General features: G+C 37.8%; 6 protein-coding genes across 6 annotated transcripts; 3 read left to right on the top strand and 3 right to left on the bottom strand.

The window, feature by feature from the left end:
- Positions 1-457: 457 nt before the first annotated feature.
- Positions 458-1303, bottom strand: CRD1 (cardiolipin synthase; the record flags this gene model as incomplete). Its single annotated transcript, XM_003676757.1, has 1 exon — positions 458-1303. One exon carries the CDS (start codon positions 1301-1303, stop codon positions 458-460), a length of 846 nt encoding a protein of 281 aa, XP_003676805.1.
- Positions 1304-1557: 254 nt separating this feature from the next.
- Positions 1558-2673, bottom strand: CPR6 (peptidylprolyl isomerase CPR6; the record flags this gene model as incomplete). Its single annotated transcript, XM_003676756.1, has 1 exon — positions 1558-2673. The coding sequence occupies one exon, from the start codon at positions 2671-2673 to the stop codon at positions 1558-1560; it is 1116 nt and encodes a 371-aa protein (XP_003676804.1).
- Positions 2674-2884: 211 nt separating this feature from the next.
- COA4 (Coa4p) lies at positions 2885-3199 on the bottom strand (the record flags this gene model as incomplete). Its single annotated transcript, XM_003676755.1, has 1 exon — positions 2885-3199. The coding sequence occupies one exon, from the start codon at positions 3197-3199 to the stop codon at positions 2885-2887; it is 315 nt and encodes a 104-aa protein (XP_003676803.1).
- Positions 3200-4330: 1131 nt separating this feature from the next.
- SEC31 (Sec31p) lies at positions 4331-8161 on the top strand (the record flags this gene model as incomplete). The annotated part of the gene is made up of 1 exon (XM_003676754.1): positions 4331-8161. The coding sequence occupies one exon, from the start codon at positions 4331-4333 to the stop codon at positions 8159-8161; it is 3831 nt and encodes a 1276-aa protein (XP_003676802.1).
- Positions 8162-8638: 477 nt separating this feature from the next.
- Positions 8639-11269, top strand: SNF3 (glucose sensor; the record flags this gene model as incomplete). The annotated part of the gene is made up of 1 exon (XM_003676753.1): positions 8639-11269. The coding sequence occupies one exon, from the start codon at positions 8639-8641 to the stop codon at positions 11267-11269; it is 2631 nt and encodes an 876-aa protein (XP_003676801.1).
- Positions 11270-11536: 267 nt separating this feature from the next.
- NUS1 (ditrans,polycis-polyprenyl diphosphate synthase) lies at positions 11537-12586 on the top strand (the record flags this gene model as incomplete). Its single annotated transcript, XM_003676752.1, has 1 exon — positions 11537-12586. The coding sequence occupies one exon, from the start codon at positions 11537-11539 to the stop codon at positions 12584-12586; it is 1050 nt and encodes a 349-aa protein (XP_003676800.1).
- Between the last annotated feature and the right edge of the window lie 436 nt (positions 12587-13022).

The following is a 13022-nucleotide window of genomic DNA, read 5'->3' as shown; positions in this document are numbered from 1 at the left end:
TTTTTCAGTTTTGGCATCCTCGGTTTTCGTCTTGACATCGTATTTCCCATTATCGGATGCTTTACTGGTGAGAGCCAATTGCTCTTGAGCTGATGCAGTAAATAAGTTATATTTTAGAGACAGGAATGTACATATACTTTCTATATATGTTGCTTTTTACCTTTTGATGAATAATAAAAAACTCTTTAAAATCAATCTAACTATGGCATTTAATTAATCGAACATAATTTGATCATGTAACAACAGAATGTTCTCTTACAGGTTATCCTACTTTATTGAAGGTTAGATTTTTGATAATAGACACTTATTTGATACTGTTAAGTCCTGGTGAAGGCTGGAACTCCAGCTTTTTCGATAACCATCGCTAGTGATACCAAAATAATTATCACGGAACAGGACCCGACCTTCTTGTGCTGACACTCTACAACAAAATAAAATTGTTTTAATACTGAATTATTTATTTTAGGATCAATGTTATGGCATTCTTACCAAATAAATATGATGTACCACTCCATATTGTTGTCACAGTGACCACATAACCCATAAAGTTAAACGCTCTACGTGCTTGTTCCTTTAATGTAGTCCATCCATCATGTGATTTCCCGGTTTTCTTATACGGTTCCATTAACAGAATACCAACACCCAATCCCAAATAAATCATTTGTAAGAAAGTGTTCCATTTGGAAATTCTAGTTGGTGTCACTAATACAGTTGGATATTTGAAAAAATTCCAATAGGAACTCCAAGTCACTTTCTCTTTAGTGTATTTCTTGCACATCGATACGTATCTTATGACAACACCACTGATTCCCAACAGTACATCCCTACCCAGGATTAAAGTAGCAATCAAAGGTGGCACCAATTGTGGTCCCGGTGGAAGTGATAGTGCGATGGTTGTCGTTATCATCAATAATTTATCGGCAATAGGATCCAATATGGATCCAGCAACAGATTTCAAATAATATTTTCTGGCAATGTATCCGTCAAGAAAATCTGTTATACATGAGTATGCAAAGAGTCCCATTGCAGGGATCAGATTGTTGGAAAGAATGAAATAGCCTACAAGGGGCGTTGTTGCAATTCGTGACATCGTAATGACATTCGGTATAGTGAAGACATCTGAAGAAATTTGGGATTCATTATTCTTAGTGATTGTCTTTTTAGATGGAGGAGTTGTCCGTAGACAATGGGTTGTTGAAAGAAATCTATAAGATAGTAACTGAGCTGGTGAGTGTCTGCAAAACACAGATCGGAGTGTTGTAGGTCTTATAAGTAATGAAGTCCGTAAACAAAGGGAATTCATTTATGCAACTGTAAAAGGATGGTAAAGGTATTGGTCTGAGGATGAGTAATTGATAAGTTACTCTGCTCTTCCTTTAAAAAATTTGTACTTTATAACTACAAGTAGTTTCGCTCGGTTATTTTCTTGCGAGAGAAAAGGAAATCCCATTGAAGAGAAAGAAGGATCACTTATAATTAATTAATTAGTGACATTAATATATGCTCGTTACGTACAATTTAAATAATGTGGAAAGGTGGAGCTACTTTTCTATAAACCTAAGAAAACATCTTGGAGAGTGATTTTTTCTGCTTTTCAGCTTGCTCTTTCCTCTTCAATTTCGTGTCTTTGATAGCCTTCAAGATGGCAGGATCATTTCTCTGGAAAGTTGTTGCCAACTCTAAATCAGTCATGGCCATATCCGTATCATTGACATAATAATGTGCCAACCCACGACGGTATAATGCCTTTGCCTTTGCCTTATCGTCTGCTGCTTCCGCATATAGTACTTCAGAGGCTGCAGTCATAGCAATCTGGTATTCTTTCAATTTCAAAGCACAAATGGCAATGTTTAATGGGATGGACACTTTCATGTTGTTGACTTGATCAGTTTGTTCCTTTGGCAAATCAGTAGGTAAATATTCTTTCAAGAATTTATCACATTTTTGATATTTGGATAAAGCCACTTTAAAATTCTGCTTTTTAAATTGTTCTGTACCAATATTCTTCACAAATTGCAATGCGGTCATCACTGAAGTGAAATCATCTATATTAATTCTCGTATCTAATTTTAAAGGATCTTCATAATTGTCACCGAATTCATCCATTGGAGTCTCTTCTGCATTTTCAGGAACCACGTAATCATCAGGGAGGACACCACAATCGTCAATCTTCACGTCCAACATGGGACGGTTGGTTTCTTGATCACATTGTTGCAATTCAATCAATTTCACTAGTCTTTTACCCTGGATGACTTCTCCAAAGACGACATGCTTACCATCTAAATGTGGAGTTGGCACGGTGGTGATAAATGCTTGGGATCCATTAGTATTGGGACCTGCATTAGCCATGGATAATAGGAAAGGTTTATCATGCTTTAAAGTGAAATTTTCATCTTCGAATTTCTCACCGTAGATGGATTCACCACCAGTACCATTAAATTTAGTGAAATCCCCAAATTGAAGCATAAAATCAGGGATGACTCTATGGAATATGGAACCACGGTAGGAAAGAGGGATGGAAGGGTCAGATTTGCACATTCCAGAGTCTCCCTTACATAATTGAAGGAAATTTTCTGTAGTCTTGGGGACTACATCATTGTATAGTTCAAATACAATACGTCCCTTTGGTTTGCCATCAATTGAGATATCAAAATAAGTCTTTGGTCTTGCCATTGTGAGAGATTGAATAAGTGTCTATGTGGGTGTCTATAGGGATATGAATTGAGACAGAATACGTGCTACAAAGGTTCTGTTTAAATAGTTTAAAATAAATTTAAGTATAGAATTTTCTAGAAATTTTGTAAATGTATAATAATGTTAAATTGAAATTACGTAAGCTTGGTGTATACGTTACTATAAACAGGAAAAATTTGGGGAAGATGTACTATTTGTTTAATTCATCTTGTACCACTTGTTTAGGTCTATCCACTGTATTAACTCTTTCATTATTCCCCTTGGAATCCCAGCATTGTCTAAAGAATTCCATTTCTTTGAAACATTGTCTCCAATCATTTGTCTCCGCATGGCACAGTTGTAAAGCCAGATTCTCTACATAACAACCTGTATCAGTGATTCTTTGATCCCACTCGTCGGGACTTTCATCCTCTTGTTCGTTTTCTCTCTGTGCCTCTTTGAACTCCTCGAGGGCTTCCTTGTAGTAGCGCGATTGCTCTTCTTTCTCCTTAGTAGTGGGACTCATCCGGCGATTGGTATGTTTCTCTCGAGAGTGAATGAGTGATAATGTAGCAGTAAGTATAACTCTATTGGAGACTGGTATGTGTAGTTCACGTTAGATGGTTAGCATGAATAGCTGTCAATAAATAAACGTGTCCGTCCGCCCCTTTTGTCACAATTCTTTGGCAAAAGCTGAGAGTTATTAGTTAGCACGAAGAAGAGACAGAAACATTATAGTTATTATGAGTTTGGGGGAAGTGCGAGAGAACTCTGTACCTGTAAATCTTATTCTGTTGTGTATATGTGTTTTCAATTTCGTTTATCTGGATCTTGTTGCTGAGTCGTTCGAACATACTTGTAAAAAGACAGAAGTTGGTTCTTTGGAACCTGATCCTCACCAACCAAGTGAATGGCAACTATATGAATATAATAGGCTCTTGAATTAAATAAATATATATATCTGAAAACTTATGTTCTGAGGAAGAAAAATACAGTGGATGTTACTGCAAAAACGAATGTAATAAGCAATCTGTTCTTCCATTTCCTGTAAAATAGGATCAGAATTTCCGTCACTTCGATTCACTAGAAATCCTCTTTTCAAAAACAAATGTTTAAACAAAGGTTATCTTGCTTTCATAAAACATGAATGTGGTTCTCAATCTCTTCAACAATTCTTCGAACATAAGTAGAGGAGAACATATATATATATATATATATAGATTGTTTCACTGGTTGCTTACGTAATTGCTTGCTACCAGTTATAATAATAGATTAAACATACAGTTCAGAACATCTCCTCGGTTTCTTCCTTCCCCAGTCTAAGATTAAACACCAAATATAAGTACCACAATACACTGCAACCAGGTACGATTGAATAGTACACGTTATCTCTCGAGTACCTTCCTCGAACTTATTGTTGCTGTTACTGTCGCAGGTGCCGTATATCGCGATGCGAACAGAGTGGTCAAACCAAAATACCAAACTCGAATTGGAAGTGGAAATGGAAAAATAGCCCTATATGGGCGTCTTGAGCAACAACAACCACAGTCAATTCATCAAGTAACCAACCCCGGGATCTAACAGGAGAAGAAGTGTTGCCTCAATCCAACAAGACTGAATTGCAAATTACGCTCCACGCCAATCAACATATTCCACAATGGTTAAGCTCGCTGAGTACTCCCGAACTGCAACGTTCGCCTGGTCTCAGGATAAGATCCCATACATCGTCACCGGTACCGCATCTGGAACAATCGCTGCTGATTTCTCGAACGACTCCACTCTAGAATTATGGTCCCTACTATCTGACCCTAAGAAGGACCCAACTCCAGTGGCTTCCATTACCACAGACGCCAGATTTAAAGATCTCGATTGGTCCTTCGACAATAAATTCATCGCTGGTGCCCTAGATGACAATGGGAAGATCGAATTGTTCTCCAAGGAGGAGAATGACACCAAGATCTCTTTGAAATCACTAGGAAAATTTAAAAAACATACCACCGCAGTCAACACATTGAGATTTAACCCAAAGCAACAAAACGTTCTAGCATCTGCTGGTAATAATGGTGAAATTCTTATTTGGGATATAAATAAGACTCTATCTTCCACAGATTATTCTCCAAGTGCTCCCGGTATTGCCATGTCTACACAGGATGAAATAAAATCCGTATCTTGGAATAAATCCTTAGCTCATGTCTTTGCCTCCGCTGGTGACACTACCACCTATGCCTCCATCTGGGATTTGAAAGCCAAGAAGGAAGTCATCCATTTAAATTATACCTCGCCAAAGACTGGATTGAAGCCAAATTTGGCTGTGGTAGAATGGCATCCAAAGGTAACTACATACGTAGCTACTGCATCTGGTTCTGATTCTGACCCTGTCATCTTGATTTGGGATTTAAGAAATAGTAACATGCCAATGACCACTTTGGAAGGTCCACATACAAAGGGAATCATGTCCTTGGATTGGTGTACTAAGGATGAATCTCTTTTATTATCTAGTGGCCGTGATGGTATTGTCGCTCTATGGGATACCAAGGCCAATGAAGTCTCCACAACGTACCCAACACGTAGCCAATGGTGCTTCAAGACCAAATTTGCTCCTGAAAACCCAGATATCTTTGCATCTGCAGGGTTTGATGGTCAAATTAATGTTAACACTTTACAAGATTTAACTAATTCTCAAGATTCTCAAACACAGGCTGATACAAATAAGGAATCTGAATCTGAATTTTGGAATCATGTAAGTACTTCCACCCCCTTGGAAAAACCCACTGTGAGTAAGATTCATGCTCCTAATTGGTACGGTAATAGATCCCCAGCTGCACAATGGGCATTTGGTGGTAAATTGGTCAAGATTTCCAAAGATGGGAAAGGTGTTGAAATCGTGAAACCAAAAGTACAAGGAATGGAATGTAATTTGAAGTTGAATGAAGCTCTATTGACCGATGATTATAGACCTTTAATTAACCAACGTTTGGTTAAACCCATTAATGATGTTAACGAAGAAGATTGGTCCTTATTGGAAAAATTATCCATGGATGGTAAGACTGATTTCCTAAAGGATGCATTCGCATTTGATGATGAGGGAGAAGAAGTGGAAGATGAAAAACCTGAAGAAGCTTTAAAATCAAGTTCCTCTGGTGAAGAATTTTTCCAATCAATTGAAACTAAATTCCAACCTGAAGGTAAATACGAATTGAAAGATCCATTGGAACAAAAAATTGCACAAAAGTTAGTAGTTAAAAATTTAAAACAAGCTATAAAGGATACTTTGGATAACGAATTATTATTAGAAGCATTGGTCATTGCCTTGGATTCTCAAGACACTTTCGTGAAAGATCTTGTCAAGAATGCTTATTTCACTAAATACGCTGACAAATCATCTCTAGCAAGAGTCTTATATTCCGTTTCCAAGAATGATATTGATGATATGATCCAAAACTTGGATATTAATCAATGGAAATATACAGTCAAGAACATTTACAATCTGCTAAAGGATGATGAAGCGCAAAGAAATGAGAAATTGGTCGCCATCGGTGATAGACTATTAGAACACGGTGAAAGACAAGATGCCCTAATTATTTATTTGGCTGCCAGTTCCTTGGATAAAGTCGCTTCAATTTGGTTGAAGGAGTTCCCTGTATTAGAAGAAAAATTGAAACTTACACATAAATCACTTTATGAAGCTCATCTGGAATGTATCACTGAATTCGTTGAAAGATTTACTGTTTTCTCCAACTTTGTCGGTGGTAATGCCATGATTAATAATGATGCCTTGATTGCAAAGTTCTTAGAATTTGTTTCTTTAACTGCGGCAACTGGTAATTTCGAATTGGCTTCATCTTTCTTGGATCATTTACCTGGTGATAATGAACAAGTCAATACAGAAAAGGAACGTGTACTAATAGCTTCAGGTAAGACAGTCAAGAAGCAATTACCACAAACTACCATGAGCACTAAAACTGCTGCGAGAAGGACATACACCCAACAACCAATGGGGACAATTCCACAACAACAACAACAACAGTCTGTGCCAATGCCAAATACTCATTCTGGCATTTCAGCATACGCTCCACCTGTTCAAGCTGTGAATCAAACACCATACTACGCAAATGCCAATCGTACAGCATCTGTTGTACATAAATCTAATCCATATGCTCCAACAGGGGGTGTTCAAACTCCACATGAAACTTCTTTTGGCCCACCTGTTCCAGGTGCATCTCCTTTAAACCAAGCAATCTCAAATCCACCTATTCAACAAACAATACCACCACCTCAATTACAACCAACATCTTCTTTTATTACACCAAAGAATCCTTATGCTATTCCTCAACCAGAACAACCAGAACAAAATCCATCACCTGCATTAATGACTGCAGCACATCCACTTTCTGGACAAGCTCCACATCTAAACAGAAATGCCAATGATGGTTGGAATGATCTTTCTTTGCAAATGGCAGAAAAGGAAACTAAGCCATCGCGTGCTAAGCCGATTGCCATTGGTTCCATAAATTCTTCAACCCAAATTGCTCAACCTCAAAGACCATCCATACCAAATAACCCAATGACTCCTATGAGTTCAAATCCTAACCAACCACCACCACCTCCTTTATCTAGGGCTTCATCACAAGTTTATTCACAATCCCCAGCTGCGCCAAGGAGAATTTCAAGAGCTTCTTCTTTAATTCCAGTGAATGAACATGTTCGTAAGCCTTCTGTAAAGACTAATAATCCATATGCTCCAACGGTTCAACAGGCTCCAAAACCTCAACCAAATGCATACACTCCATCATCTACAAGCACACCCACTCCAGGTATGGGACTACAACAAATTCCACCAAATAGTCCATACGTCGGCACTCCACAACAACAACCTGTGAACCCATACGCACCTCCACCAGCTGCTTCAGTGGCACAGGTTAACAATCCATATGCCCCATCACAACAGCCATTGGCACCAGGACAAGCCCCAACAGGTTCCAGCTCTCCACCAAAGCAAGCTCCAATCCCACCACCACCAACCAAAATGACAAGAACTAGACCACAACAGGAGGGTCCAGCTGCAGTTGCTTTACCGCCTCCAAAGGCAGTCTCCACTGCTGATGTGTCACCATCTCCTTTATCTACTAGAGAAAGCAGTGTTGAACCTGGTACAGTCAAGGGGCAAATTCCACCTGAACAGCAGGAATTGGTCAATTACTTGAAAGAAGAATTAGGTCGTGTGACACCATTAGTGCCAGCTGCCTACAGTAAACAAGTGAAAGACTGTGACAAGAGATTAAAGATTCTTTACAAGCATTTGGAAAACCAAGACCTATTAACCCAACCAACGATAGACAAACTGAACCACTTGGTTGCATTGATGAAGGAGAAGAAATACAAGGACGCTATGAATATCGTTACTGATATTGCTATTAATAATGCTCAAGAAGTAGGAAATTGGCTGACGGGTGTCAAGAGACTGATCAGTCTTGCGGATGCAGCTTAAGAAATTCACTTCCACTAGGGAGTGTGTATATACGATGTAGTTTTATTTAACAAACAGACCTTAAATTAGTAAAATATTGAGAAGAAGTTGGATTGTAGAACTTTCTTGCATGATCTGTACGTTTTTTCGTAACCCCAGATTTTCGCATCGAATTGCCGAGAACTACAAAAAATCAATTAGCTCTTTGAAAGATTACGTAGATGGTAATTCCAGGGCTGGGTTGAGTAGTACCACAGAGTAGTTAAAGGTACACTGATCATTGCGTATACAGGTACGTGGTAGCTGACATTAAATTAACTATAACTACATCCAGATCTTTCGATCTTTCATTACAAACGGAACATTCATTAATACATTATACACCTCCATAAATTAAACCGCATGCCAAGCTTACTATTGATATAAAGGAACACATAAACAACAAAACAAGCATACACATACACATTTACACACATACAAACAATATTTAATAAGCATATGACGAGGGCAGACAAAGAGAGAGAAATCGAAGAAGAAAGGGAACGCGAAAGAAGAGGATTCCTAAATAAAGCCATAAATAAAGTCAGCAAGAAACTATTACTGCGACAGAAATCATCCAAGAAAACTTCTACATCTGATGAGTACGCACAATCTTCCACAATATTTGATGCCACAGAGGAAATACCGAATCCGGTGGAGTCAGGAGGTAGTATGCAATTATCAAGAATCTCAGAGGAAGCATCTACAATTGATGGTGAATCAATACTATTTTCCGAACCTCCAAGACCTCAGCGCAAAATTATGTCCATAGTAGTCGGGGTGTTTGTTGCTGTAGGTGGTTTTCTCTTCGGTTATGATACAGGACTGATCAATAGTATTACTGAGATGGACTACGTCCTGACTCACCTAACACCAAACCATAGAGAATTTACCACGGAGCAACTATCCATCACAGTTTCCTTTTTATCCCTGGGTACCTTCTTTGGTGCATTGACAGCTCCTGTCTTTGCAGATAATTATGGGCGAAAAGTGACAATTATGATAAGTACATTAATTATCTTTTCTGTCGGGAATTCATTACAAGTGGCAGCAAATGGGATTGTATTATTAATTGTTGGAAGAGTCATATCCGGTTTTGGGATTGGTATTATCTCCGCCGTTGTTCCATTATACCAGGCAGAAGCTGCCCATAAATCATTAAGAGGGGCCATTATTTCCACATATCAATGGGCTATTACTTGGGGATTATTAGTCTCTAGTGCCGTTGCACAAGGTACGCATAATAGACATGGTGCATCATCGTATCGAATACCCATTGGGTTACAATATATTTGGTCGTTTATTCTTGCCTTTGGGATGATTTTCTTACCAGAAAGTCCGCGTTATTATGTGTTGAAGGACCAATTGGATAAAGCTGCAGAATCATTATCATTTTTAAGAAGAGTTCCTATCCAAGATTCAGGGCTATTAGAAGAGTTAGTTGAGATCAAGGCAACATATGATTATGAATGCTCCTTTGGCTCCACGCATTTTTGGGATTGTTTTATCTCAAGTAAGACAAGACCTAAGCAAAAGTTACGAATGTTTACTGGTATTGCCATTCAAGCGTTTCAACAATTTTCTGGGATCAATTTTATATTCTATTATGGGGTCAATTTTTTCAATAAAACTGGTGTGGATAATAGTTATTTGGTTTCATTTATCACATATGCAGTTAACGTTATTTTTAATATTCCAGGGATGGTACTTGTGGAATTTATAGGTAGACGGAAAGTGCTGTTGATTGGCGGTATCTTGATGCTAATGTCAAATTTTATCGTTGCCATTGTCGGGTCCACCGTAGAATCGGTAGTGGCAGACAAGGTGATGATTGCCTTTATCTGTTTGTTTATTGCATCCTTTTCAGCCACATGGGGTGGTGTAGTTTGGGTTATTTCTGCAGAATTATATCCATTGGGTGTTCGATCCAAGTGTACAGCTATTTGTGCCGCTGCTAATTGGCTTGTTAACTTTATTTGTTGTTTGATCACTCCCTACATTGTGGATACAGGTTCACATACGTCATCAATGGGGACTAAAATATATTATATTTGGGGTAGTTTGAATGTCCTTGGTGTCATTGTGGTTTATTTCACAGTCTACGAAACGAAGGGGTTGACATTGGAACAAATAGATGAACTATACAGCAGGGCATCCAACAGTATTAACTCCACTAAATGGAACTCTAGAATTAAAAAGCAATCTCTAAGTTTAATCGAAGAACAAGCTCAAAGGATGAATCATCCACAAAGACCAACCTGTTCATGTGATAAGAATCAAACAAATACCATCACGAATATGATCAATGAAAGTACAGACAGACCTGTAGATGTGACTGAACAGTATGATGCTAACATAATACCTCAAGTTGGACCTTCGATGACCTCAACAATAAATCACACACAATTTATGCCTAATATAAATCAACTTCCATTAACTCATCCAAACGATGAAGCAATAGCTCTGGAGACGAACTATGTTGATCTTGGAAATGGTTTAGGTTTAAATACATATAAGAGAGGACCACCATCGATTTCTACAGGCTCAAGTGATAATGATCAAGAAGGTGATCGTTCTCAACAATGGAGTGACGATAGACAACATATGGATCGCCTCAATGATTACATGGCACAGCTAATCCAAAGTGACTCTAATACAACAAGCACCACTATTTCCACATCGGTTAGGAACCGTAACTTTGGTTCAATCAACGACCATCTCCATCAGCATCACCATAACAGTAGTATCAATACAAATCAAGTATCAACTTTTTCGAATCGTGTCTCTCATGGTAGAACAGGATCGACAGGATCTGAATTTGGTGATAATTATGTTGATCTAGGGAATGGGCTAGGTTTGAACACATATAATAGAGGTCCCCCTTCGATACTAATGGGCTCATCAGAAGATGAATCTGACCTCAACGATGAGAATGAACAAAATGGAAATAATTATCTGAATCATTCCCCCATTGCAAACACCAACGAGACGGACTCCGCAGAATCAAATGCATTCGAAATGATATATTTGAGAAGTGCACCCAATACCCACAACGAGCATAATGAGCAAACTCCAACTAACGATAACTAGGAGATATTGACTCACATCAGTAATGACTTTACGAAATTCACTATATAAGATTTAATAATAATATTTATAATATTCAATTAGCCGCTGAAATTCACGCATCGCTTCGGACGGCAGGACGAAAGATGTACAGCAAATTTAACATAACAATGCAATCAATGATGAGTTGACAGTTGTTGGCACTGGGGGGATTAGTTGAAACAATACACAGCTCTTTCTAAAGAAGCTCTTCGCAACACTAGGAGAGGCCCATATTTTGGAGAAGATAAAATGGACAAAATACAAGGTAATACCTTATCTCGACGCACTGGAAATGAACCCATGACACATCATATCCCACCACCTGCAGTGGCGGTATTGAAAGGCAGCCAACTCAATAACAATAAGACCAAATCAGTTAAAGCACTTGGAGCATCTATGTTTATGAATTCAAATAAGGCGAAAGAGTTGCCTCATGGTGGTGAGTTTTGGGGAAAACCCATGAGCAAACTGGAGACATTGCTTTATAGAACATTGTTGGTAATCCTTTACATTTCGTATGGATTATTTAGATATGGACAATACCAATACAATAAGATGAAACTAAGAATACTTAATGTGATATATAATCCTGCAAGTACTCCTCAATTAATTAGACAGGATGTAAGAAAATTAGAGAAGATACCCAAAAGGATCGCTGCGATACTGGAAATGAAACCTGTTGGATTTGTTGGAGGTGGATTGAAGGGTCTCTTAAATGACGGTAGTGAAATCGTATGTTGGACAGTTTCTGCTGGGATTAAACATTTGATGCTTTATGATTATGATGGGATATTGCAAAAGAATGTTTCTGAATTTCAAACTGAAATTGAAAATAAATTAACTCAATATTATGGACCTGGAAATGTGCCCAATTATGCTATCAAGATTCCACATTCTAATAAGATTTACTACAATAATCATGCTGAAAAAACGGATGATGATGAAAACAATAAGAAAGCTGGCAAGATCGCTATTGAAGTGTCTTTACTTTCAAATAGGGACGGTAGAGAAACCATCGTTGATTTAACGAAAACAATGGCAGATTTGTGCTCTAACAACGAACTAAAACTTTCAGATATCACTCTACAATTGGTGGATTCAGAATTGGTACATTTAGTTGGTAAGGAACCAGATTTATTATTATATTTTGGTCCTGCGTTGGATCTACAAGGATTCCCACCTTGGCAAATTAGATTAACAGAATTTTATTGGGAGACAGATAATAACGAAGTAACGTATTCTGTGTTTATCAGAGGACTTAAACAATATGCAGGATGTAAAATCAACGTTGGTAAATGATTTACCTGACCTTTCCTCTCCTCACCTCACCTCTCCTCTCATTGCATTACACCCCATTTTTACACGATTAACTTGCTAGATAGACTATATATGGCATTGCAATTTTAATAAATGAATAATAATAATAATAATAATAATAATAATTGTTGGTAAGCTAGTAAAAGACAGAGCAATAAACGCGTAAACACTGACGCGTTTGCCGTTAAGCGCGACGTGCACGTGATGTTTTGTCTTTTTTCTTTCCAAATGAAAAATTTTTGAATAGGAGGAGAAGGAAGAATCCAAAACAAAATACCTTTAGGTTTGATCGATTGATTATATTCGTGATCTTGAATTTTTGATTTCAATTGTTATTATAATTTTAAATTTAAAGGATCTTCTATATTCTTTAAAGGAACATATCTTTGAAATTATCGAATCACATTAAGATCAATAA

Source organism: Naumovozyma castellii, chromosome 5, assembly GCF_000237345.1.
Source record: "Naumovozyma castellii chromosome 5, complete genome".
NCBI lineage: Eukaryota > Fungi > Ascomycota > Saccharomycetes > Saccharomycetales > Saccharomycetaceae > Naumovozyma > Naumovozyma castellii.
The sequence above is the reverse complement of the archived record's forward strand: the minus strand, read 5'-3'. Positions and strand labels throughout refer to the sequence as shown.